The following is a 27,935-nucleotide window of genomic DNA, read 5'->3' on the forward strand; positions in this document are numbered from 1 at the left end:
CAGAGTACAAAGCAAAGTGGAAACGTTGAAAAAACTTTTTTTTTTTAATTTCTTTGTTTTCGTTTAAACTTTAGTTGTGAGTTTAAGAATGGGAGAAGAGCAGTGAAAATGGGTGGCAAGCGACTTGAGAGCGCACAAAACATGCGCTAAATGTAAACAAAATCAATAAATGCAAGCACAAAATGCAGCGTGCGATAAATAAACAAACGAAAGAAGTGTACATTGATTTCAGAGAGCGACAGAGCAGCAGGGACTGGCTTCGACACAACGCCGAGCGACGCGCTAAGTCGGCAGAGTCGTTTAACACACGATTTTATTAACGTGGAGTGAGGCAGAGGTTGGTTGTGGGCGCAAGGGCAGGGCCGCAGCGGCTCCAACACGGTGCTGTTAGGCTAGCTATGGAAGCTTTGAAGCGCGCCAAATACTACTCGGGTGGGCACATAAGTCCGTATGAGTGTGTGCTGCAGCTCACTCGGCTCGCTCGCTAGCTCTGGTATGCGATCAGTATGGAAACTGACGTTGCGACCGGTAGATCAAGCGGATTCGTGAGCGGGTACATGACAAGTTTTGTGAGTGTGCATAGCTATACAAGTGTGGAAGATTTGTGCGCGTGTCAGAATTTTTTTTCCAAAAACTAGTGTGATGTTAGAAAAACTAAATTTTAGAAAATAACCAAAAAAAAAATTATAATAATTAATGATAATAAATAAATAAAAGGTATGCCTTTCAAAGAAAAATTATAAATTTTTCGATGAATATAAATCACACTCGTGTGCAAATTGAAAGTAGTAGTTATAAAAAGTTACAAAAATTATAAGTTTGGGATGAAATGGTATTATATAAATCACCATCATGTGCAAAATGAAAGATTTAGTAATAAAAACATTTCAAAAAAATAGGCCAAGTGAAAAAACTTCAAGGAAGTCATAAAAATGGCCAGCTGGAAGCAACAAAAATAAATATATGCACATACACATTAACAAATGTACTCCGATATGTGCAAAAAATCCATTAAAATTTCTAAAACGCATAAAGCACGAGTCAAGTGGCAACTAAACAGAACAGAAAACAAAAAATACTCATAAACGGACAGACTTCTAGCAGTACAATTATATAGACGCTTGTGAAAAAACAATCAATCATATTTACTTACGTACAGACATTAGCAAACAGCCAACGGTGAAACGGTCAATGTTATGAGCGTAAATTTCTATATTTAATTACCGAGAGAAGGCCACAAGTAAACAAAACGAGGCAAAAACAACAAAAAAAAATAAAACATTTAAATTGAATGCAAAAATAATTTAATACTTAATAATATGCTTTTCTAAAGGAATAGCAACAAAGCCAGAGGCAGGCAATAGGGCCAAATAAGAAGAAGAAATAAGTTAATAAGGCGAACCGTTAATGAGACAGCGTTAGAAAAATAGAAGAACAAAAGGCAAATAGGCGTATATTAAGCAAATCAACAAGCTGTCGCTACTTGCGCACGCTCACACACAGCCACACACATATCCAACCATACTTATACTCATAACCAGGCACGGTTGCCCGTAGCCGAAGCCCAAGTTGGGATGCAAATTCGTTGCGCACAGCCAGCAACGCATGCTCCAAGCCACTGTGGTTATTGTTGTTTGGTGGTGTATTGTTGAAGCGCGCACAGGCAAGTGCGGCTGTGGCTGGCGGTCGCCACACAGTTCAAGCCACCACTGTCTAGCCAAGTTTGCCACAAGCACAGATTTCGTTTCGCATTCAGCAAAGCGCAAACACACAGCAGGTTAAACAAATTAGAAAAGCAACTAGAAGAGCAGCAGCCACAAAGCGAAAAGCGGAAGAAAAGTTCATAAGGTTCGTTGTCGACGGCTGCGTCTGCGTTTGCTCCCGCAAAGTTCTCCACGACGGGCGCGATGGGTCACAGCATCCGCATGCGCCGCTGGTATTCCATTGAGTGCCAAACATATTTGCGTATATTTGCGTACATATGTATGGTGTGTCTGGCTCCAGCAAGTGGATATAGGAACGTCAAAATACGAAATAAAAATATTAAATAATTCCAAAGACAACATAAAATGTTAACTGCGGCTGCACCATAGCTATAATACCCTTCACGTATGCATTTCTTATAGCATAAATGGTATAAAAAATATATTTTTTATCGGAATGTTTGAATGCCTCGGCTCCTCGGCTATAACCGCGTAGCGGTATCTACGCCAATAGAGAAGAAGGGAAGTTTGAGTGGCAACTATATGCTATAGCTCGATCTGAACAATAAGATAGGAGATTGTTGCACTGTCGTAAACAATAATCGATGCCAAATTTCGTAAAGATATTTAATCAAATACAAAAGTCTTTCATACATGGACTGGCCTTGAATCGATCAGTTTGTGTGGCAACTATACGCTATAGAGGTATCAGATATCAGATAAAAAGACGTGTCCAAAATATCAAATCAATATATCAAAAACTGAGGGACTAGTTCGCGTATATAAAAAAAAAATATATTAATCTTCATTTTGATCGGTCAGTATGAATGTGAGCTATATGCCATAGAAGTCAAATCTGAACCAGAGAGATGACGTAACTAAATTTACTCGTTATGCTGATCATTCATAAATATATATATAAGTACTTTATAGGGTCCCGATCTTTCTTACCTGAGCTACTTTGTGTTGTTATAGCGCCAAAAACATTTCTCAACGAATGGAGAATAGGGACAGTTCTAGATCGGATATAAATACGGATCACTTTTGCTTATGTGGATCTGACTTTCGTCGATTAGAGATTAAGTATCGTGGATACTTCCTGTAACAAACTCTTATAGACTTTATGAATGAGCATCTGAAGTGAAAAAATACATATAAACGAATAGTTTTCTGACTTCTTCCTTACTGAAGATCTCAACCTAATATTGTAGGTTTCTTATAGAATCGTATGCTGACAATTTGTTCCCGAAAACATTACACTGTATATACTATGTATCCATGTTAGATCAGTTTCGTAGACCGAACTGTTTCGGCAACAACATACTACTACTAGGTAAATGTTTTGATTTATACTTCGCGTGTTTTCGAATCGTTATATTTTTTTCTGTAAGTTGGTAATAGTGTTGGGGACATTTATGGTAAATTTCACGTCAAGATATTTATTAGCATTTGAGATACGCGTCGCTTTGCAAGCTTCTAAAAGTGAATTCTTCGATTCTTACTATGTATAGGATCAACAACAAATGATGACTTATTTAAGCAAAGAAAGCTGATTCTAAACAAAGCAAAAATCGACAATATATGTACATAGATATACAGTTGTATATCTCACACATTGACCGATATTTTCGATAAAAAGTCAATTATAACCTAGGGACTTGAACGGTTTTGGTTCGATTTGGGAAATTTTTAGTTATAAGGTGGCATACCTCAAAGGCACTATTGATGCAAAGTTTTACCCTGATATATTAATTGCTTCTTGATTTATACACCCGAAAGGAAAGAATCAGATGGACTTTAAAATTGTTATATGGGAAGTACGCTTGGTTGTGATGCGATTTCGCCCATTTTCGCACTTTGATATAGGAATATGATAATAATGTCACGTACTGAATTTAGTCGACATCAGTCAGTCGGGCTCCATGATATGTGATTTCAACAAAAAGTGGGCAATGCCCCCCCATCGTCCAATTTTTACCCTGGCTCCCATAAAGCCTTCTCATACTATATCGGAGGTTAATTTTAACGTATCTGGCGCAGTAATTCATTTTTCGCGCTTTTATCACTTTTTAAGCTTAGCGTTATATATAATTGTGAGCGGGGTACAACCCGATTTCATCAATTTTCACGTTGTCGGCAGGAGTTCTTATAATATTTGAGTTGGGTAAATTTGGCCGAAAACCGCCAACGCAGGAAAGAGTACCACTCGAAAGTACTTGAGACACCCTGGATATTGGCTCGATCAGCGTTATTTTTTAGAGCACGGCCGAAGGATTTTCTCCTAGACAAAATGTTCAGATTTACCATTTAACTTAATTTCTCCACTTATTTTACAAGTAATTCCTCTTCGGCTTCCTACAGGGTTACATATTGCTGGAATGCGTTCCATCAACAAAAACCGCACACACACACACACTCGTGATCGCGAACAGTTGGCTGCAGCTTGCAGCTTCACCCGGCCATGTGGTATTCATGCGAAAGCGCTTAGAAGTCACGTATAAGGCAAATCTCAGAATTTTTGCATATTTAGCCTTTGCCTTTGTTTTTGTTGTCGCAACTGCTATACACTTTCGCGCTTGATTTCATTATTTTCGCATTTGAGGCGCCGACAAGCGCAGAGGACGAGCAACTCACCGATGCTGAGGGAGGCAAAGAAGCGCGAGAGATGCGCGGAGCAGGACAGACAAGCAGGCTGCATATTTATGCTTTCCGCATTTTTTGCATTTATGAAAATAAATAGTGAGTGAATATTAAAATTTATGGCAAAATAAAAACAAAAGAAAATCAAGTGTTGGTCCAGCTTAAGTGTTTGAGCACTACAACAACATACACATGTGTATGGGTATCTTTTTCAGCCGAAACGTGCTCTCTGGCACATCTAAAATACCCCACGATTCTTTTCCGCCTTTATAAGCTATTTGCACTCATTTCATTGTTTACGTAAACCACACGCCCCCAAAATGTGTGACTTTCAATAATGCGGACACCAAATGAAATGAAAAACGAAAAACGAAAAATATTCGCAATTAAATGCGCAAAAACAAAGAAAACAGCCAATGCAGCGAAAATGCGATTACGATTGCAATCAGTGCCCACCATTCACCTCGCCGGGCCACTAAAACACCGATTGATGAAATGCACAACGCTCGTTGGCTCATTACGTAAACAAAGCGAGCGTAAAATATGGCGAACAAGATGTTTTTATAGCCATACATACACACGCACACCATTGGGTGACTGATAGACTGTTTGACGAACTGACTAAGCATGTGTTTGCTATTTATGCAATTGCAGAATGAAATTAGCGAAGTCTGAATGTAGGGGAGAAAGTGGTGACGAGGGTAGAGCGAGATGGGAGGGTAGTGCCACAGGAGGTATTGCGGTGGGCTGTGGGAGCGGCCAACTAAGGTGTCACTTTCATTTATAGAAACAAATTGCAATTTTATGACACTTTAACAAGTCGATCAGTACATACATATTTATATACCTACATGTACATATATTTAGACGTGTCTGTCAACCTATCCTATTGAAAAAAATTTATTTGCATGCCGATGAGCGCACGAAGTGATGCTGGTAACGTGGAATATAGCGAGTACACCCTATATCATATCATAAAAAGCTGAAATCGCTTTAAAAATTCAGAGCTTGCTAACTGACATATGCTTTTATACATATGTACACACGTCCACTTATATTCACATGTAGTTGTGTATATTGGCAAGCTTATACTATAGAACTAGACGAAAAGGTGATTCAATACAAAGTAACAGAATTTTGCTATTGGCAAAAAAATAACACTAAAAATTTTACAAACAAAAAACCTAAAATAATGTAAATCAACTTTGCTAGGTGTCACACCCACGCATTTGTAGCATATGATAATTATACTTGAAATACTTCAAAGTATGTACATACATATGTATATATGTATTTATCACAACCTTACGAATATAAAGTAAGTGCTTATAGCTTAGACCAGCACCATTTTAGGTATTCTAGATATACAATTATGAATATACATATATGACTAGAAGTAGAATAATTGGGTGCCTATTTTACTAGAACTTTAAACAAAAATGTAAAGGAATCCAAACCAAAAATATATGAATCCATCTTTGTCTAACGGCTTCCGCTTAGTTCCTTCTGACTAAAGGGATTATATCCACCAGTGAATTTCGAAATTTTATTTTTTTTGCCTATATGTATGTACTTTTATGTATATATGTATGTATGTACATATTGTATTTTGAATTCAATTATAAAGGGTGATTTTTTAAGAGCTTGATAACTTTTAAAAAAAAAAAAAAACGCATAAAATTTGCAAAATCTCATCGGTTCTTTATTTGAAACGTTAGATTGGTTCATGACATTTACTTTTTGAAGATAATTTCATTTAAATGTTGACCGCGGCTGCGTCTTAGGTGGTCCATTCGGAAAGTCCAATTTTGGGCAACTTTTTCGAGCATTTCGGCCGGAATAGCCCGAATTTCTTCGGAAATGTTGTCTTCCAAAGCTGGAATAGTTGCTGGCTTATTTCTGTAGACTTTAGACTTGACGTAGCCCCACAAAAAATAGTCTAAAGGCGTTAAATCGCATGATCTTGGTGGCCAACTTACGGGTCCATTTCTTGAGATGAATTGTTGTCCGAAGTTTTCCCTCAAAATGGCCATAGAATCGCGAGCTGTGTGGCATGTAGCGCCATCTTGTTGAAACCACATGTCAACCAAGTTCAGTTCTTCCATTTTTGGCAACAAAAAGTTTGTTAGCATCGAACGATAGCGATCGCCATTCACCGTAACGTTGCGTCCAACAGCATCTTTGAAAAAATACGGTCCAATGATTCCACCAGCGTACAAACCACACCAAACAGTGCATTTTTCGGGATGCATGGGCAGTTCTTGAACGGCTTCTGGTTGCTCTTCACCCCAAATGCGGCAATTTTGCTTATTTACGTAGCCATTCAACCAGAAATGAGCCTCATCGCTGAACAAAATTTGTCGATAAATACATTTCGAACCGAACACTGATTTTGGTAATAAAATTCAATGATTTGCAAGCGTTGCTCGTTAGTAAGTCTATTCATGATGAAATGTCAAAGCATACTGAGCATCTTTCTCTTTGACACCATGTCTGAAATCCCACGTGATCTGTCAAATACTAATGCATGAAAATCCTAACCTCAAAAAAATCACCCGTTATTTGAGATAATTCTTCGAAAATTTTAAGTTACCGGACCAGCAGTCTCGAAGATAGGAAGGCATTTATAGGAATCGTTTGTAATCTTTAAACGTGTTCTTTCGAAATTCTCTGAATTTTCTGGATCGGTCGTCTTGAAATTTTCGAATGACCTTTATTGATATAAGTATTTGTCAGGATATGATTAAAGGTATAAGATTTCTAAGAATAATTTAAACCACTTAGAAGTGTAAATTACTTTAGAATTTTGTCAAAAACTAAAAGTTTGACTAGTCATTCAATCCGTACCTGTGTTCATCTATAGCAAAAAAATAGTAAGACTTTGTTCATAATTTTAAATTCTTAATTCATTATTCAAAATCTATGTCGTCCCCCTCAAAGTAATCCCTCTTGACCCCAAAACACTTGTGCCAACGTTTTTTTTTTCCAATCCTATCGTTTAATGTCTTCAACTGACTCAAAACGGTTTCCTCGAAGCGGGCCCTCACGAACAATCAAAGCAGTATGTGACGGTGCATTAAAGTGGTGCAAAAACCAACAGTTGTCGGCCAATAGTTCCGGCCTTTTTTTACGAATAGCTTTGCCCAAACGATGCATACCACGTAAATAGTATTCCCGGTTGACAGTTTGGAAGGTTGACAGTCGGAAGGAATTCGGAGTGCACCACACATCAATAATCGAAGAAAACTGCCAACATAACTTTGATATTTGACCTGTTTTCACGTGTTCTTTCGGCTTCGGAGCATTTTTGCCACAATATTTGGCCGTCTGATCATATGTTTCTGGGTCGTAAGCATAGGACTCGTAGCCAGTAATAATACGTTTCATGACTGCCTGGCTATCGGAAAGCATTGTTTTACAAACGTTAATGTGACGTTGTTTTCGAATAAAAGAGTTATTTTGGAAGCAATCGTCCTTTCATTTTTCTTAGGCCCAAAAGATCTTTCAAAATGGTCTTCACTGATCTTTCCGATATTCCAACGATGCCTATAAGATCTCTGACTGTTAATCGTCGATTCTCAAACACCAATTCTTTTATTTTATTGACGTGTTGGTCATCAGTTTATGTTGATGAGCGTCCTGAACGCGGTTCGTCATCAACGCCTTCTCGACCCTTTTTGATTAATTTTACCTATCTTAAACACTTGCTGACGAAAAACAATTATCACGGAAGGGCAGTTCCAACATTTTGAACGTTTCTGCACCAGAAATTTTATTCCGCACATAAAATTTAATGGAACTTTTTTGTTGAAAGATTTCAATCTTGGTAAAAATCGCCGAATGCCCTTTATGTAGTTTAGAAAGACAAGCGTATACTAAACACCAATAATGATTTTGATGTAACATTTAGCACAGATTTCAGTGACAGTCAAACTAACCTAGCAAAAAAATATTTCGACGAATAGAATTTCACACGAAATTTAAATGAAAAAGTCTTATTTTTTGCCTACCGTAGTAGTCTTTATGGTTTTTGGATTTGATAAAGTTTTAAGCAGAAAAATCTTCCTCATTATCAGACACCTATTAACGGAGGTCCTCCTGTAGATCAAGGGAATACAAGGAAAAAACTATTAAACCGAAATTATTGAATAATGAATGAAATGCTGAGTAAACTAGTAGTAGCTTGGGTAGTTCTAATAATCGGGTAAAAAATATTGGACAAAATCTGCTTACTTACAATTTTTTAAATTATCCAGTGAATCCTTACTTTTTAATACTATTAGTTCCAGATATTCATAACAGCGAAAATCGGTATAGGTATAAGAATTTATTTAACTCTTTCAAACAGTCTACGTACTATAAAAAATTCCAAAGAAAATATAATACTATATGTATATATATGTATGTACAAATATAAAAGAGTACATATATAAATACATGTGAACCAAATACAGACCGCAATAACACTAATTCGAACATTAAAAATGACACTATTGATTCATGATTATTACACAGAGGTATGTATGTTCGCGCTCTAACGACATGGGCCGTGTAAGCGATCATATTTAAATATAGCAGACGTAAATATATAAAGCATATACGAGTATGTACATAAGTATATATGTCACACATGCAAAATAGACATGCTAAATTTGAAATGAAAACAAAACAAACTTAGGAATTGAAGGTTAAAAGCGTCGCAAAACGGAGAAAAACACAACGAATTGTGGCAAAAAATATAAACCAGTTGACAGCGGGTGGCGAGGGCGGTGGCCGGGTTGTCGGCGGCAAATTGTTAACGCGCGGCAAACAGTGGCAGTGAATTTGGAAGTGCTGAGCTTCTTAAAAATAAATATTAATTGTTTCACAAACGAAAATATTTGTTGACTTCGTTTAGTAATTATTGAAAAGCTGGTTTTCATTCAGTTATTTGTTGTTATATTTGCGCTAAATTTTTTTCTTATTAATAAATATCAACAACAAGTGGTAGAATAGCAACAAGGCGGCTAAAAAGTGTGGTCAAAGCGTTGTGCGTGTGCCAAAGGTGTGCGGGGTCGAGGGTGAAGAGAATACAGTGCGCGAAATTTCGCTGAAAAAATGTGAAATGTGTTGCCAGACCTATAAGGCAAGAAAGTACTTAACAAATGCCGTTAGCAATTCACAATACATTTTCTCTATTTGCAAATATTTCGAAGGCATCAATAAAATATGTCTTACTTAATATGTATTTTTTTTTAAATTTTGATGTCAGACAGATATTTCAAGCAATTATAGCAGCACACGCTCACAATAAGTAATTTTTTTTAGGAGAGAACAATTCGAAATTTTCGTAAAAAAATCTACAGTATTCTTTAAGATATTCCAAATGCAATTAAGCTATTTGTCAGTTTATCTCTTAGAAACTTTTATTGGCTTATCTTTAGAATGTATTTTACAAATTCAAATATATGTGTCTAGATCGATTTTTTTCTATATAAGTGACTAGGGGTTAAGACCGGTTTTGGTCCAACGAAGTCTAAATGGCGAAATCTAAAAAATCTGTATAATCGGATATATGGGAGACACATGACTAAGTTGTCCGAATGGGCAGATTCCGAAAAATGAATAGAATATCCAAATGCACTTACAAACTAAGTTTCATTCGGAATCTCAAAAACTGACGAAAACATTTTTAAAAATCGTTAAAAAATCTTCGATTTAAAAATCGCTGGCTTTAAACTGGTTTTAGTCTCTTATCTGGTCTCATAGTCACTTGAGTAAAGTTGTTCAGAATGATTCATAGAACATTTCTCGCAAAGAACTTTCCTCCATTTTTACTTTTTTATGCTCCCTGTAAATCGATCCGCTTTACTGTATAGTATTATTTGCAGACAATTCCTCCAAACAGTCGTGTTTTGTCCCCCTAATCCAAGATTTAAACCTAATTCCATATATTGGGTTGTCAAAAAAGCCTTGCGGTATTTTTATTGAATTTTTTTTTATTAAAATTGAAATGAATTTTTGATGACTACGGCTGCTACTATGCCGGTCTCTTTCGACCAATTTAGCGGTTTTATCGCAATTTTCGACGACAGGCCTTCCGGAGCGTGGCGCATCTTCGACCACCTCTACACCAGAACGAAAACGTTGAAACCATCGTTGTGCGGTGGAAATGGAAACTGTATCGGGTCCATAAACTGCACAAATTTTATTGGCGGCTTGAGATGCATTTTTGCCTTTATCGTAGTAGTACTGTAAAATATGCCGTATTTTCTCTTTATTTTGCTCCATGTTTGCGACGTTATAACTCACGAATGACTTAAAAGAAACGACAATCAATCAAACACGTGTTAGCGCGTGAAATGAGCTTTCCAAAAAGGTATAGCATGACCCGATACGACGAACAAAACTAGAACTACGCGCCTTCAGCGCCAACTAGCGAAAATACCGCAAGACTTTTATGACAACCCAATATCTTACAATATATCATAATTCATAAAATTTTACCCGATTAATTAGTATTTTCTCTCCAAGAGAGTGGGATATACACAATAGTTAGATTCAGCTTCAGAAGCAAAACCTTCAATTTAAATAAGAAAAAATTTACAACTCCATAAGAATAAATTACCTAATTAGTAATAAGAGAGTCGACTATGTAGTTGAATGTAGCAGGTATCTATTGTCCTAATCTATGTTAAGAACCTTGGAGACCTCTTGAAAGTATTAAATTTTTAATTTAATTTCATTTTCATTAGAGCTTTATTTGAGGTTTTAACTTAAATTTTAGTGTCAATATTCTTGCGTCACAACGACTCCGCTGAAACCAAAAAAACCGAATCTTCGAAGAAATTCGAACAAAATCGCTGGGAATCAACCACTATGAGCAGCTTCTTCGAGGCCAAACTCTTAATTGGGACTCAAACTGTCAACAATTGGTCGCTCTGAAAGAAGCATAGCCTAAAAGTGACCAGCTTCGGCCAATAAAAGAAGGATTGTGTTTCACCAGCATAACGCCAGACCACACACAGCGCTAGCGACACGCCTGAAAGCTTGGTTAGGAGGATCTTACGCATCCACCTTAAAGACCGGATCTAGCATCAAATGATTACTACCTGTTTCTGTCTACGGCGAATGATTTGGCTGTTAGCAAATGCTTCTCAAAAAAAGTTTTTGAAAATAAAATTCCCAGTTTTTAGCCCATAGAGATGAGAGTTTCTATGGGAATGGCATCATGAAATTACCTTCTAAAAGGCAAAAAGTTATCGAAAAAACGGTGCATATTTCACCTAAGACGAATCAATTTATCTGTGCTAAATGAATTTATTGCAAAAATAATAGATTTGTTTTTACTAGACAGACTAGATGTATGACAATAACTGTCCGGCAAACATATCCCGAAAACTAATATATAGATCCATCTTATAAAAAATAATAGGTTACGATCCGTCATTCTCCATGAAAGACTGTGACCTTCCAAAAGAGAACAAATTCATGACGGCAATGCAGGTGTAATATCTATAGATGGCGAACCCGATTACCCAATCGAGGAAAAAGATGTTCCATTGCCCGACCATGATGAGGTTCGCATAGCAATTACCCGCCTGAAGAACAACAAAGTGGAAGGGGCAGATGGGTTACTGGCCGAGCTATTCAAATATGGCGGCGATGCGCTGACAAGGTGCATGAATCAATTGACAAAAAGGGGACCCCACAATTTATGACAATTACCATGTAATAAGATTCCTTAATATCGCATTTATTGTTTTATCGAGCGTAGTGTGTGAAAGACTAAAGCTCACCATCAACAAACTGATTGGACTTTATCAATGTGGCTTTAGATCTGGAAAATCTACAATAGATCAGAATTTCACCATGCGCTAAATTTAGAAAAAGATCCGTGAAAGGAAGATCGGCACACACCACCTCTTAAACGAGTTAATCGACGAAAAGAAAGTGGAAGTAGAGGAAGAGCAAGACCTCCACTCCGTTGGAAAGATCAGGTGGAGAACGACTTGGCTGCACTTGATATCTCGAATTGTCGCCAAATAGGGAAAAGGAGAAACGACTCGGTTATAACTGCGTAAGCGGTGTCTAAACCGGTATAGTTGTTTTCTGTTCAAGATCATAATTTTAGAACATAAAATTTTCGATAGAGGAAAGTAACAATTTTGCAACAATACTATAATTGAACTCATAAAATAACAAGTACAATAAGTCTAATTTTATGTTTGCACTTTCCTTCTGAATTTTGCAAAATCAAAGTGCCATCACATTGCAAAAGTATTTGCAAATTAGATTTTTTACGGTGCACATTCATGGAATATGTCTGAACTAACGGCAACTGAGTGAAACTACGCTTCAATTAGAAATTGTTGTTATGCAAATGTTTATTTGCATTTTTATTGCAACCGCAAAGTATGCCATAATTTAATTCAAAGCATGCCTGACAAATGACAATTTTCGCATTTCGAATTATTTTTTTTATTTCTGTATTTATTTCGCTTTTCTAAAGGGTGATTTTTTAAGAGCTTGATAACTTTTTTTAAAAAAAAAACGCATAAAATTTGCAAAATCTCATCGGTTCTTTATTTGAAACGTTAGATTGGTTCATGACATTTACTTTTTGAAGATAATTTCATTTAAATGTTGACCGCGGCTGCGTCTTAGATGGTCCATTCGGAAAGTCCAATTTTGGGCAACTTTTTCGAGCATTTCGGCCGGAATAGCCCGAATTTCTTCGGAAATGTTGTCTTCCAAAGCTGGAATAGTTGCTGGCTTATTTCTGTAGACTTTAGACTTGACGTAGCCCCACAAAAAATAGTCTAAAGGCGTTAAATCGCATGATCTTGGTGGCCAACTTACGGGTCCATTTCTTGAGATGAATTGTTGTCCGAAGTTTTCCCTCAAAATGGCCATAGAATCGCGAGCTGTGTGGCATGTAGCGCCATCTTGTTGAAACCACATGTCAACCAAGTTCAGTTCTTCCATTTTTGGCAACAAAAAGTTTGTTAGCATCGAACGATAGCGATCGCCATTCACCGTAACGTTGCGTCCAACAGCATCTTTGAAAAAATACGGTCCAATGATTCCACCAGCGTACAAACCACACCAAACAGTGCATTTTTCGGGATGCATGGGCAGTTCTTGAACGGCTTCTGGTTGCTCTTCACCCCAAATGCGGCAATTTTGCTTATTTACGTAGCCATTCAACCAGAAATGAGCCTCATCGCTGAACAAAATTTGTCGATAAAAAAGCGGATTTTCTCATTTCGAACCGAACACTGATTTTGGTAATAAAATTCAATGATTTGCAAGCGTTGCTCGTTAGTAAGTCTATTCATGATGAAATGTCAAAGCATACTGAGCATCTTTCTCTTTGACACCATGTCTGAAATCCCACGTGATCTGTCAAATACTAATGCATGAAAATCCTAACCTCAAAAAAATCACCCGTTACAATTAAAATATAATTAGTTTAAATTCGCAACAATTGATTAAGCTGTGTTTGTCAAAGTTGTTACGGCGGGTTAGCGCAAGCAAGCAAAAACTTAAACAACTTAATTAAGCCGATCATATATGACACATACAGACACACACATAAATAGAGAAAATTGCATTGTAATTAATCGCTTGTGCGTTAGTTAGTGCAACTAAATTTAATTAATTTATTAAATAACGACTCGGACGCACTCGAATGCTTAGTGCTGCTCGCAAGTGGGAACGGCAGTTGAAAGCTCATTATTTTTATAACTTTAAACTAAGTGAGTTAACTCTGGTCATAATATATTCAACGGTAAATCTGGGATTAGTTTGGATAGGCTAATTATAACAGGTGAAATGAAAAGTCCCAGGCCTACCATAGTAAATTACCATTTCTTGACAAAATTCGTTTTTTTTTTCAACATAGTTTCGATCAAGGGTGATACACTGATTACCCTTGAATTTTTCGATACTAACTATTTTTATAGTACGATTTGTACTTTGCTTCAAAATAGGCCTTAGATTCAGCGATCACCTCTTCATTCGACGAGAATTTCTTCCCCGCGAACACTGGTGGCCAGATCTGCAAAATACAGGGGATGCGGAAACAATTTGAAGTCCGATTCATGGATTTTTGCCAACGTTTTCACTGACTTGTGGCACGGCGCATTACCAGCACTATCTTTTTCTTTAAATGCGGCCATTTTTCATCGACTTCGTTCTTCAAACGTTCCAATAACGCTATGAATCAATGATGGTTCTTCCTTTTTCAAGGTAGTCAGTAAAAACTATTTCGCATCCCAAAGTATAGACGCCATAACCTGCCCAGCCGACTGTGTTTTCCACGCTTTGAAAAGGGCGCAGTTCACTTGAAGGACTGTCCATCGACGGAAATACTCGGGCTTATTATGCTTGAACATCCCCAAACACTGCTCCGAATCATCAACTCGTCGTTATTTTTGGTGAAATGTGAGCTCGCGCGGCACCCACTTTGCACAGAGCTTTCTCATACCCAAATATTCGTAAATGATATGATGTTCAGGTTCAGTTTATATCTTTGAAATCTCAGCTCTCTCTAGCATCACTTTACGGGCATCCGAAATTATTTTGAGCACTTTTCTGATGTTTTCGTCGATAACCGCCTGTTTAAGGCGTCCACTGCCTTCATCGTCCTCGGTGTTCATTTTGCCTCGTTCAAGCTTAGCAAAGATAGAAAAGTTTTCAATGGTTGATTTCTCTGATGCAGAGTTCAAAAAATGTTGATCAAACGAAACTATGGCTTCAACAGTATTTTTCCCCTTCAAAAAGCGATAATTTATCAACACGCTGACTGGTGTGTCAAATTTATACACTCACCTTCTGAAGGTTAGGGCTAACTAAAAATCGTATTAATTTTATTTTAGAATCTAGTTTATATGTTAGGTCGGGGACTTTCAATTGACCTGTTATATTTAATGCGGCACCGGACCTTTTAAAATTCAAGAAATAATTATAAAACAACAGTTCACTTCCTTACTTTCAAGGGTTGGAGTGGAAGAAGAAATAACTAAGAACTATGAAAAACTGAAGTTCTCAATTCAATGATGCATTTGGAACAGGATTACGGCATAGTTGAATTTATATGGCACACGCACCATCTTTTTAAGAATATTTAAAATGAAGACCTAATTAAGTAGTATAGTAGTAGTAGAAACCCTAGCAGGTATTTTTGAGGTCAAGAAATAACGAGTCATAATTCTAAATGTTATCGATACATGTCCTAGACCTAAACTCTTGCTCTAGCAGTTTTGGAAAATACTTAATATTTTGCCGTTACAACCGGGTCCGACGATCGGGAAGTTAAAACTTCAGCGGAACGGAAATTTTTTCATAAGTTAAATTTAGTTTTGCGATCTATTGGATAGAAACAAAATTAAAAGAAGTAGTTGCTCGATGGTTTTCAATGCAGAACCCACTAATAGCAGTGGAGAACTGAAAAAACGATGAATGATTTGGTGAGTTTTCTTGAACCAGAAATTAAAAAATTATCAGAGAAGGATTTTGAAAGATCAATTGGGCCTAAGAAAAGTAAAAGCATGTTTGGTTGCAAAATCACTCCATTTTTTCGAAAAGATCGTCTCATTAACGTCTGGAAACAATGCTTTTCGACTACTAAGATGTCATGAAACATATTATTACTGGCGATGAGTCTTGGATCTAGGCCAAACTGTCATCAGAGAATACTATTTGAGTCTTATGCGTAATTTGCGAGAAGCAAATTCGTCGGCCTTTAATTATGGGCCAACAACTCTTGGTTTTGCACCCCTATAATGCACCGTCGTATACTGCATTAATTCTTCGTGAGTTTGTTGCCAAAGTTTCACCGAATTTCGTGCCGCAATCACCGTATTCGCCTGATTTAGCTCCGTATGACTTCTGCCTATTCAGCCAACTTAAACGAGCTCCGGAGAAACCGTTTTGAGTCGATTAAAGGCATTAAACGTGAATTGCTACGCGCGTTGAAGTCGATTCCGGAAATTGATTTAAAAACTGTTTCGAGGATTGGAAAATATTGGGATCAACGGGGACTAGTTTGAGGGCTAATTTGAGGGGGACGACGTAAATTTTGAAGACTAAATTAAGAATTTGAAAATTATGAATAAAGTTTTACTATTTTTTGGTAATAGTAGTACATGTGAATAAGAAATGAAAGGTATCAACTTTGAAAGATGACCCTCATTAATCAGTAAAAAGAAAGAAGTTGCCAGCTGCAAGACGAGGTGAAGTCTCGAATTAGACATTGAATTGGATTTTAATCAGCCATTCCATAAGTCATCTGGATCTAACAGAAAATTGGAGTCCCCATTGCAGCAGCTTATCAAAATACACATGACACATTAAACAAGAATCTCTACATATTGAAACGGAGACAGGAGTTAGTGTTAGATAATAATCGTAGGTATAGTTCTACTCTTTAGCATACTGGTGTAATGCTAGAGATTATGCAGATCACATCAGCTACGTGTTTGCGCTCATGTTGCAGAAGAATTCTAGCGGATGGCACAGCTTACGAATGCGGCTGGCATACAGGAAATGCAATGCAACAACACAAACAACAAATTCGCGTTAATTTAATTTCCTCCAATCATAAAATCATTGCACACTGTTAAAGAGGCACATAGCAAACACTGCAAGCCACTGATGACGAATGCGTCAGCGCACACCGCACCGCACAGCTGTGACAGTTCGTCGCCACTCAGTCAGGCTGTCAGGCCACTTGAACAATAAATGTAATCAGAATAAGTGAAAATAACGATGCACTTTAAATAGGGTCTGTGTGGCTTGTTAACCGCAGGCATGTTAACCGCCTTCCGCCCACCACATTTTCCGACCGCCTGCCGAAGCTTCAGCTTAAACCTCAAATCGTTAATGTGTTTGTACAAAAATGCGGTTGTGTGTGTGTGTGTAAAGTGGAGTCTGGTGTTATGTCGTAGTTCTTCATGAATTTACATACTTTTTTGATCGACCGGCCGGTCACTGATCCATGCTCCGTTAGCCGCTCAGTGTTGATGATCACTTAGATGCTTAAACTTAGCTTTTAACAAAACAAACGTGTGTGACTGACAAAAAACGCTGGCTATATAAGTGTGTGTGTGTGTGTGTGCCATGTCAGTGTTAATCACAGCTTTGGTTGTTGTAGATACATATATTATGTAAATTTTAAAAGCAGATAAATATTTTCTGGCGCTTATTGACAAGTCAACACAAAAATATTTACAAAACGAAGAGTTAAAGTAATTCCAGAACAAATATTTACAAGGTCCATTTTATCTCAAAAAAACCTTAAGCAAATCTTCAAGCAAGCAGATTGACACAAAAGAAGTATTGGGAGGTGTCTCTGTACATGGGTTCCCATAAGTCTGACGCAATCATAAATGCCTTTAAAGGGCGGTGACTTAAGAAATATTTCACTTTCATTTTTTGACCCAAATTCCTTGTATGTGCGTTATGGGTCTCTCACACCTACAAAAACGTATATTGGTTTATGTATTAATTGTTCGATAATAACAAACACTTCGTCGAAAGTCAAATATTTGTTGAGATTTCTTTCAAGCTCCTGATAACAAACGTTAAAAACTAAATGTATTTACTTAAAATCCTAAAAGGGCACTTAGGTGAAAATATATTACTAAGCCTGGAGAACGCTTAATATATAAGGGTTACCTTTTATATTTCCAGATTAGAGAGCAAAGACAAATTATAATCATCAAAAATCGCTTTATTAATTTTCAAGATATTCTTCATTAGCACCTATACACTTTAGCTTGAGACTTAACAAATTGTCGAAACACCTAAATCCCTTTCTTAGTGCTTAAAAAATGCAGTTGTTTCAATCGATGTGTGAGAGCTCGCATTGTCGTGATCTCTCTTCGCCGGTTGATTTTTCTGATTTCTTGAAATGCCAACCATTTACTGGGAAGTGCTTCGTGTACGAATAGTTTTTGTTTTGTTGGATGCGGCTCATCTTGGAACACTCACACAGTCGACTGCTGTTTACTTTCGGTCTCATACACACACGATCAAAGACGTTTTTCGAAGAACCGCTATCGTATTTTAACATTTCTCTTGACCAATCAACAAGGCGAAAAAAATTGTTTATAGTCAAATGTTCATGAATGAGTACTGGTCCCGCTAATAACTCAATCGAACGATAGATTACATGACAATCTTGTAATGTGAGTTTGCGCGCAGTTTCAGTAGTTTCAACTGATTTTGAACGGTCTTCACGAATCCGTCTTGGAGTGATCTACGACTTCGATTGAATACACCATACCATCGATAAACACTGGTTCTTGAGTGAGCTTTATCGCCAAGCATTGAATTAGGTTCATCGACGCACTGTAGCTGATGAATCTTGTAAAAAAGAAACGCGCGAAAATGTTCATATTATAGGTTACTGTAAAAAAGACAAATATCGCGTGTACGCAAAATGTTCTGAGTAAGTTGCCATCAAAAATAGCAAACTTTACGATTCAGCTGTAAGTTGCCACATTCCTATACTAGGGTTTCCATATCCCGAAATATAAAAGACGACCTATGTAATGTCCCAAACATACAAACAGATGACAGTCGAAAAACTTTCCTACCTACATGGAATTCAACACACACGCGCCCTCTCTAAATTACGAAACCATAATAAAGTATCTCCAGACATTAATCGAAAAACTTCACAACAACATTGACTATTATGAGCAGCTCTAAAGATTTCTACTCACAAGATCAAGCCTCAGAATCCGAAAATTTCTAAGGTCCCGGTGCAATCCTCATCTATCAACACGAAGTTCTAGACATAAAGGCTTATTTTGCTAAATTTATTCGTATAAAGAAGATGCCAAAAGCTATAATTTAAGCGAGTTAAATGATCTTCTTCATTCCAACGAGGACTAAAATACAAAAGAAATCTGGAGTCGGAACTTTGATTTTTCAGCTAGCAAAATATATAATTTGACAAATTTATCAATCTGTTGTTTTGACAAACATATATCTATTTCGATTAACTTAACCTAACTTTTTTCAACTGCGATATATTATTTTTAGCGGATATAGACATGCTGATTAGTTTGAGAGTTTTCAATCGAAAGGATGATTTTTCAATATTAAGTCAAAATAAGATCAAAAAATAACTATTTGTAATAAAAACATTCAGTGTTTGGTCTAATACAGGGAACTTAGTCAAAATTGATTGCTCTCCCCACTCTAAACATTGTAATTTGAGTTTATAAGAAAATTTCCAATAGTTATGATTTCGGACCAAATAAAAATGGGCGGTATAAAATTCGTCTAATTATAATTAATTGTTGATAGTACTCTAACCTCTAATAGGATTGTACGCATTCTACGCAATGGCGATTGTTCTTATATGGAAATAAATGGAGATAATTACTCGTATACGAAGATAAATGGTGGCTATGGTGCTACTTCGACCAAACCTTTTATATAAATTTGTATGCTGCTCCGACTTTTCTCAACAATTAGATACTCCGAGCAACCTTTCCAATAGATTCTTTCGGTATAATTCGATAGAGTTCTAAACAAATTTAAATAACTATTTCTAAACTCTTACTACTTCGGATGCAATTATTTTTCCTAAAGGGCATGCCACATATATGTATATACAAAGTAACTAATGAAATGAATCGATACAACAACAAATCTATAAATGAATAAATAAATAAAAGCAAGACAAGCGAAAAAATCACAGATCGTTATAGTTATAAAAGACCCACTAATTGTCAATGGCAGCTACAAAGCAGTGCTTTTGCGCTCCGCTCAAGACCTCGAATTCAATTAAGCCTATTAGAGGAAGAGTTTGCGCTACCGATTTTGAGCAGTGATCATGAGCTTGCTGCATTCTTTGCGCTGCCAATGAAGTTGTTTATTTATTCGTTCGTAAATTATGCACAGTTCTACATACTCCATACAAATACGAGTATAGTATCCATATCGATGCAAAGTCAGGGTGAAGCAAAAATAAAAATGAAGAAAGAGCACTTAGTTAAGAAAGATTTATAGACAACCCGTAAGAAATTGAAACCACAATTAAATGTAGTTCGGAAGTTCAAGCTGCAAGGCTTAAAATGGAAAACCAAATACGGGAAAATTGTCTTCAGTAAATATGGAATTTTATCACCTATAAATCTGGAGCTCTCAGGATACGTCTATTGATAAATTTTCGAAATTTTCTACCTTACTGTGAAATCACTATGATAAATATTAAAATAAAAATCTTAAGAAAAAATTAATACTCAAAATATTTAACTGTAACTCAACGGGATGCTTATTTAAAAAAGAATGATCTAAATAGAATAATTGAGTTCAGTGTGTCTGGCACGGCACGCCTAAGTGACAAATGACTTTCAAAGAAATCAAATAAATCAAAGCAATTAAAACGCACGAGAAGAAGCATGTGACGTATTATTTCCGTATAGATTCCGAGAAAAAGGTATACATATAATGATATGGAAATAGTGTAACGGTTTATGCAGTTTTTTAGTTGCAGACTGGATACTTGACTTATGTCATTTGAAGACTATAAATTTCAAGTTTTGGAAGCCAAAAACAATTTGACCTTCAAAATAGGTTTATTTTGAGTCACGACATTCCAACAATTAATCCAATTCGTCATACACTTGTTATAGCTTCGGCTGAGATCACTTTTAATGGCTTTCAGGAGAGTAATGAAGCGGTACCCACAGCGGATTTTTCAATTATAAAAACCGAAAATAGTCACAGGGAAACCAAGATGGCGATGATTTTTCAGTGTTAAAAACCAAAAATGATCACAGAGAAACAGAGATGGCGAATACGATAACTGAGTGATGATTCTCGTTTCGTGTTTAGCTAAAAGGCCAATCCCAATCATACTAGAATGTGACCACGTATTATCATAGTGAGAAATCCATGAATTTTCTGAAAACAAATCTGATCGTTTACGATAAAATGTTTCAAGTAGATAGAATCGTTTGATCCTGTGAAACGAATTCATGCTAAACCGTGGTGTGGTGTGGTCAAAGAAAACGATTAGCAACACCAGCATTTTTCACCGACTTTAAAGTATTTTCGTTCGTTTTCAACTTATTTTTAGCTCTACATTTTTGGACAGTTTCAAATATTTTCTTTGCGACCTCTAATGGACTTCATTTTTGCAAAAGGTGCAGGCCTTATGATTGTATCATTGACACGCTTCATATCCACAACGTTATTCAATATATGTTGAATCCATAAATAAGAGATCTTCTGATATCTCCTTGATGTCAACACAGCGATTTATAAACACGGTTTCTTTAACTTTTTCAATGTTATCGTCATTAGCAGAGGTGGGAAGTTTTCAACGGCTTCACGACCTTCACTGAATACTTTGTGTCACTCAAAAACATGAACATACTTTTTAAACACATTCAATGATTTTTGTAGCCGTTTAATTTTCTTTCCTTTCTTTGTCTGAAGGTATGCGCTACAAAGTATTTAAGTCTTGACCTCATCTTCTGTAGATGACGTCTGGTAGAATTCCCAGTCTAAATGCGTGGAAGCCAATTGGGCAATGGCTACCTTTACTAGAAACGATGAGATCACTAGACCTCTTGCGATCGATCTTGGGCCAAAGGTTTTTGTGACAGCAAATGTTTCGATGGTGGCCCAGCGAAAAAGACCAGCTATCTAGTAATAGAACACAAGAGAATACGTGAGCACCTAGCGGTTCTAGGGTGCCTTTTCTTGCTAGCTCATCAGATTTACAGTTTCCTTCGATTCCGCTGTGGCCTGGCACCCATACCAGTCTTATCATAAAGACACTCGATGCCATTGACAGCGAGGTTAAGCATTCTTTAACCAGCCCTGAAAGCACTCATAATGAGTCCAAGGCTAGTAATTCAGAAAAATGTTTAACACAAGAACAGCTCTCCAGTTCTAAGTTAGAGGAAAAACTTTCGAACTGTAAGGCAGGCATTATCGTTTTAGTTACTATTAAGGGTGCATACCTGAATGAAATATTTGCAATATTTCTCTCCAAAGAACCACCAATAGTTAAGAGCTATTTATTCAGAAAGCAATATGTCGCTAAGTTACAAGAAAATAGTTGGAGTTGAAGGCAATCAGCAATCTCTAAAACAACCAATATGTTGGTCATATGGAACAAAGGAGAAAATATGATATTCAATCCCACAGTCGAATCCCACTAGCGAAAACTTTAGACATATAACCATCAACCAAAGCTACGAGTGTCGAAAAAATTCATAATGCTTTAGTTGGACATTGCAGGGACTTGTATGAAATAACTGACGAAGTCTCATATTCGGAAGATTGGTATGCGACCAAAAAATTAAACGCTATTTGTTGTAACATACTAGAATCACGGGCATTTCGATGCAACAAAAGGAATCGAAAGTTATTTAATACCACCAAGAGCTAATAGAACTTTTTTTGATCTATATACATATATACAAATGCAAACCAACGTATCATCAAAAAATTTTAAATTGAGTTTTCTATTACTCATGGTTCACTACAACACTTCCGCTGTCAGATATAACCAATATATAACCATTTTATAACCAAAACACACATTTTGATTCAATTTGAGTGGTTTCTATTACATTGTTTTTCCTTCACTCGTAAACTTATGAAAAGTGGTGTTACGTTATTTTGCATTTTAGGTGACAATAAGTATTTGCCGTCAATAATCATAAAGAAAATACACGAGCTAATAAAGTTTTCGATAAAAAAAAAATAAAAATAATAGGGCAAAAAATAGTTCCCCCTATTTCGTTAGCGCTAAATCAGCGAAAACGGTTAAGCGATAAGATAAGACATTAACCGTTAGTATGCATATACGAACACGTGGATGTAAATGTATTAGTAGGTAAATAATGACACAACTTTTAAGCGACGAATATATATTTAGCTTGCGTTTTCACGGCATTAAACTGTATTGGAGCGTTTCAACTGTCTCAAACCAATACATATGCCTTAGATATGCGTACGCATGTGTGTGCAAAATGATATCGAATAACAAAAAAATTCTACTTGTAGGTATTTAGTAACAATAAGGTGACTGAGTGTAAGCCAGTCGAGCAATCTTATCAGTTCGCCAGTTGTCGGGAAGAGCTCGAGTGAAACAGTGATACAATTACGAATAGTTAAAAAAAATTTAATTTATTTTTTTTATAAATTAATTTAGAAAAGTGCTAAAGCAGTGTTTGAAAAGAGATAAATGAAAAAACTATGAGAAATTGCCTGCCACCCAAAACGTTACAATGGCCGCCGCATCGCTGATTACAGCGGATACAAATCCGCCACAAATAGAAGCATATGAAAAGTGCAAAAATCACAAAAATCGAAACCGACAAATATTATTAAATTATAAAAGACAAAACAATTGGCTGTGGCGGAACTGTCGTGGTCATCAACAATATTTCGGCACAGCAACATATTGGCTCTTGGTGACGACATTGCTCACATTGTCTGCGTCCTACGGTCGCGCTGATTACTACCGTAATGGCGGTGGTTGGCAGCCACCACAGCCGATGCTACCACCGCTTCAACCCATCCCACCGCCTTTGGGCAGCTTACAGAATGTCACTTGTATAGCGCATGACACTAAATTCACTTGTGATTGTCAGTCTGTGAATCAGGTAAGTGCAAACACGCACACGAATATGTAAGATCTAACGGCATTACGCACAAACGCAGAAATGTACAATTTTTTTTTTTGCTTAGAAAAGGATGGTCCGCAAGTTGATTTTCATGGCTTTGAGTTCTTATTTGATATTGAAACAAATTTTGAGGTTGAAAGCTTTATAATTCAAATACGCTGATAATGTAGAAAACCAGAAAAATCGTATACTTCACCGAAAAGGGTATTAAAAGATCTTTACCTTGATTTGCATCGGTCAGTTTGTATGACAACTACGACTTATAGCGATCCGATATCGCTGGTTCCGACCAATGAGCTATTTTTTATGAAGAAAAGAGCGTGTACAAAATATCGGAGCGGTATCGCAAATACTGGGAGGCTAATTAGTGTATATACAGACAGATGGACATTTATAAGTACATACATTTTTACTATAAACGAGCTCCGCCTTTTCCTTCTGGGAATTACAAACTGCGTGGCAAACTTAATAAAGCTTAAACATAGATAAGCCCCTAATAAGCTAAAATCGTTTATGAAAATAAAACGTTTTTGGACCACCCTTTACCATGTAACCAAGTGCTTATGCAGTGATGACTCATATTTGCCGTTAGATTTTGAGTTTCCTTTAATTATTCATTGCTCTAATACACTCTCTATGTATATCTCTCTCCTACTCAGCGCCTACAACTACCTCACCTGATCGGCTACGTGTTCCAAGTAGAAATAAGTAATTGCAGATCCTTAACCATCGAGGCCAATGCACTCGAAGATACGCAAGGTTTGCGCAAAATAAATTTCAAGAATGTGGAAAATTTGATATTGAACAAGTATGCATTGGCGTTTCCGCGCTACGCAAGCAATACGCCGCTCATTATCGAATTCGATCGGGTAAGTTGACGGGAGGTAACGATCTCGCGGAAACAAAGAAATAACGGTATGTTTATATATATATTTAAATATGTATATGTATTTTCAGGTGAATTTCGAGTTGATCGACTCGCATGCGATCAACGGTAATATAGAAGAGATCTCATTTATCGGTGGACGCATCGATGTGATAAATCCATTCGGTTTTACGACGCTCAAGGATCGTGCTATTTTATTGAAAATGGATAATGTGCTCGTTAAGCGAATAGAACCACAGGTAAGAAGACAACCCAGCATAATATAAATACAACATCCCAAATCTTCGGTGGTTGTTAGGCCGTTACACGGCTCGTCTGGGATTGGAATTAAAAGAAATTGTCAAAAAGTAGTGTAGTCTTAGAACTTATTGAACATTGGTGAAGTTAAGTGTGTTTCTATAATGTAAATAAAGAGAAATATAGGTTAGGTTAGTTTAGATGGTTGATCAAAGATCGCACGTGAACTACTATGTATAGTCCTTTATGAGGCCATAGAAAAGAAGAACTCATGTGTCCGTTAAAAGCCCCAAAACTAGGAAGAGTCTAGCCTACTGAGGGTAAAGAGATCACTAGAACTCTTGCGATCGATCTTGGGTCAAAAAGCTTTTGCCGTAGTCCATGTACCAATGGTGGCAGGCTAGCTATGCTTACGCGAAACTCAGTTATTTAATAGTAGAACACAAGAGGCTACGGGAACACCGACCCGCTTCTATTCTACCGGCAGCGGTTCTAGGGTGCCTTTCCTTGCTAGTTCACCAGCTTTACAGTTTCCTACGATTTCGCTGTGGCCTGGCCTCCATACCAGTCCTATTATAAAGACACTCAAGCACTCTTTGACTAGCTCTGAACGCACTGTTAATGAGTTCGAGGCTAGTATCGCCGCTCTGCTATCTGAATGGATGGCGGCTTCTCTGAAAAAGGCTACACTCCGCAGCAGTAAATCTGGCTGCAATCTCGGCCTGGAAGACACTGCACATTCTGAATTTAGAGTTGACAAAGAGATAGTGGTTATGAAATTTACGAATATTTTCTACAACCTCTCAAAAGAAAATTGTATTTAATTTTACCAATTTGGTAAATAGTTTTTGGGTAGAAAGTTTATCTGATCAACAAATAGTTCCGTTACTCTTTCTTACTTTCGACATATAAACCTCATTGGCTTTTAAATTCGGTTTGCTTGTTCCATTTTCGTTCTCTTTCAACAGGACTCCATCTTTTCCATCAATACCTATTTTTTTTTTATAAATAAGCTTCTGTTCTAGAAATATGTGGACCAATTAAGCAATTTCTTTTCATTACAGGCCTTCAAGAAGTTTGCCGTTGAACAACTGGAAATTCGTAACTGTGTATTTAACACAAATGTGCCATCGAAAGCATTTTATGAACTTGAGGTGCTCAACTCACTGCGTATACACAACAACAATTTTCAAGAAGTGCATTCACATGCATTTTCGTTTAAAAGTGAGTATACATTTTTGAAAGAAATAAAATAAAATACATATATGTACATATAAATATGTATGAATCATATAATTCTCAGTTATTGTGGCATAAGTTAGGTTAGGTTCATTAAAAGGTTAATTAAAATTCGAATAAAAATATGAATACCAAATTCCGTTGAAACGCACATAGTTTAACTCAAAAAATGCTCAGTGTAATTTAAAAACTATTGCAATTTTTTATAAAAACTATATTTTACACAATAAATATGTGAGCTTTTATCAAGGACACAAACCTCACACAATATAATAAAATGTTTAGTTGTTTTGGCTTGTAAAATTTTTATTATTTTTCCAATAATTCATTTCTTTTTATGAGAGATTCGTCACGTAAATAAATAAACACAGCACAGCACTCACATTCTGAAACCAAACATTGCAATATTTTAGCCAAGTCGCACACCATGCAAAAGTTTCTTCAAAAGCAAATCATTTGATTCTCTTTACTTGCAGTTATCAACAAACTCAGCATCACAGAGAACTATTTCGCGGCCATCGATGCCGAGTGGATTGAGGCCTACGTGCGTGAGAGCGTTGTAATACGCGATAATTATTTTGGTCTCACTAGTCCGATAGCCTTTAAAGGTAAGCAGGTTTATATACACCGATTTAAATAAGATTACAATGAAATCACTTTTGCACACCTAATAGGCATACACATCCACCGCGATTACATGCACAGCGAACTGCTCGAACTGCAATTCAACAACAACACACTACAACTGCCTGTGGAAACGCGGCCGCTGGAATTTAACGAACGCTTTGCGCTCAACATCAAACAGCTACGCTATGAGAACACCTATGGCTGCAGCGACTTGGACACAGCACAGAAACCACCGATACCCAAGCAGACATTCTTTCGCAATAATGTGGACAACATCTATGTGCTGGCAAAGCCGACCAAAGCGGTGGCAACACCCATGAACGGGATGAACGGCCAAATGATCGCGGCTAGTCGTAGCAACAGCGAATTTGTCTTGTTGAACAAATACATCGAAACAAATTGTCAGCCACGCTCCTATTTGATATACATACTTTTAGGCGTGCTAGCGCTGGTGCTCGTACTACTACTGATCGGCATCATTGTGTGGCTGCAAGTGGCCAAGCGACGAAAGAAGCGCAAACTGGACGTTGTATTGCCCGAACCGCGCACATACAAGGAAACGCAAATCGTCTATCAGATCGAAAATGCGGGACTCCTAAAGACTGATCTGTGAGCGTGCTAGCCAAATGTGGAGGCTGACCAAGCAGTGGGGTGTTATTGAGAGAAGCTATGCAAATTCTTTGCCACGCCAAATAAATTCTAATATATATATGCTTAGAATATATAATATAGAGAACAGTAGTATATAAATATGTATACGAATAGGGGGAGTAAAAGCGGGGGGTGTAAGCTGTTATGCATTATAAGAAATCCAAATACGCTGTTTTACCAAATTTTACGTTTAAGTTTTATAGCTGTAAATTATTGAAGTTATTGTATATATATATATATATAATGTGAATAAATATGAGTATTTAAATAAATAAGATCTTTAATGCATATTTAAATTTAAGG

At 36.8% G+C, this 27,935-nt stretch overlaps 2 protein-coding genes across 5 annotated transcripts in view; one reads left to right on the forward strand and one right to left on the reverse strand.

The window, feature by feature from the left end:
* LOC105225017 (E3 ubiquitin-protein ligase highwire) overlaps nt 1–27,935 on the reverse strand; it is a 161,568-nt gene that overhangs the window by 116,473 nt on the left and 17,160 nt on the right. The gene's annotated exons all lie outside the window — the stretch shown is intronic.
* LOC105224999 (uncharacterized) lies at nt 448–27,909 on the forward strand. Of its 3 annotated transcripts, none has more exons than XM_049456574.1 (7): nt 448–569; nt 23,518–23,971; nt 24,652–24,861; nt 24,950–25,117; nt 26,180–26,339; nt 26,831–26,962; nt 27,029–27,909. In XM_049456574.1, the coding sequence occupies exons 2-7, from the start codon at nt 23,594–23,596 to the stop codon at nt 27,592–27,594; spliced, it is 1,614 nt and encodes a 537-aa protein (XP_049312531.1). In that variant the 5' UTR covers nt 448–569; nt 23,518–23,593; the 3' UTR covers nt 27,595–27,909. The 3 variants fall into 3 exon arrangements, with proteins under 3 accessions (XP_049312531.1, XP_049312533.1, XP_049312532.1); XM_049456576.1 differs by having other exon boundaries at nt 535–553; XM_049456575.1 differs by lacking the exon at nt 448–569 and having other exon boundaries at nt 23,376–23,971.

The sequence above is a fragment of the Bactrocera dorsalis genome, chromosome 4 (assembly GCF_023373825.1).
Source record: "Bactrocera dorsalis isolate Fly_Bdor chromosome 4, ASM2337382v1, whole genome shotgun sequence".
NCBI classification, from domain to species: Eukaryota; Metazoa; Arthropoda; class Insecta; order Diptera; family Tephritidae; genus Bactrocera; species Bactrocera dorsalis.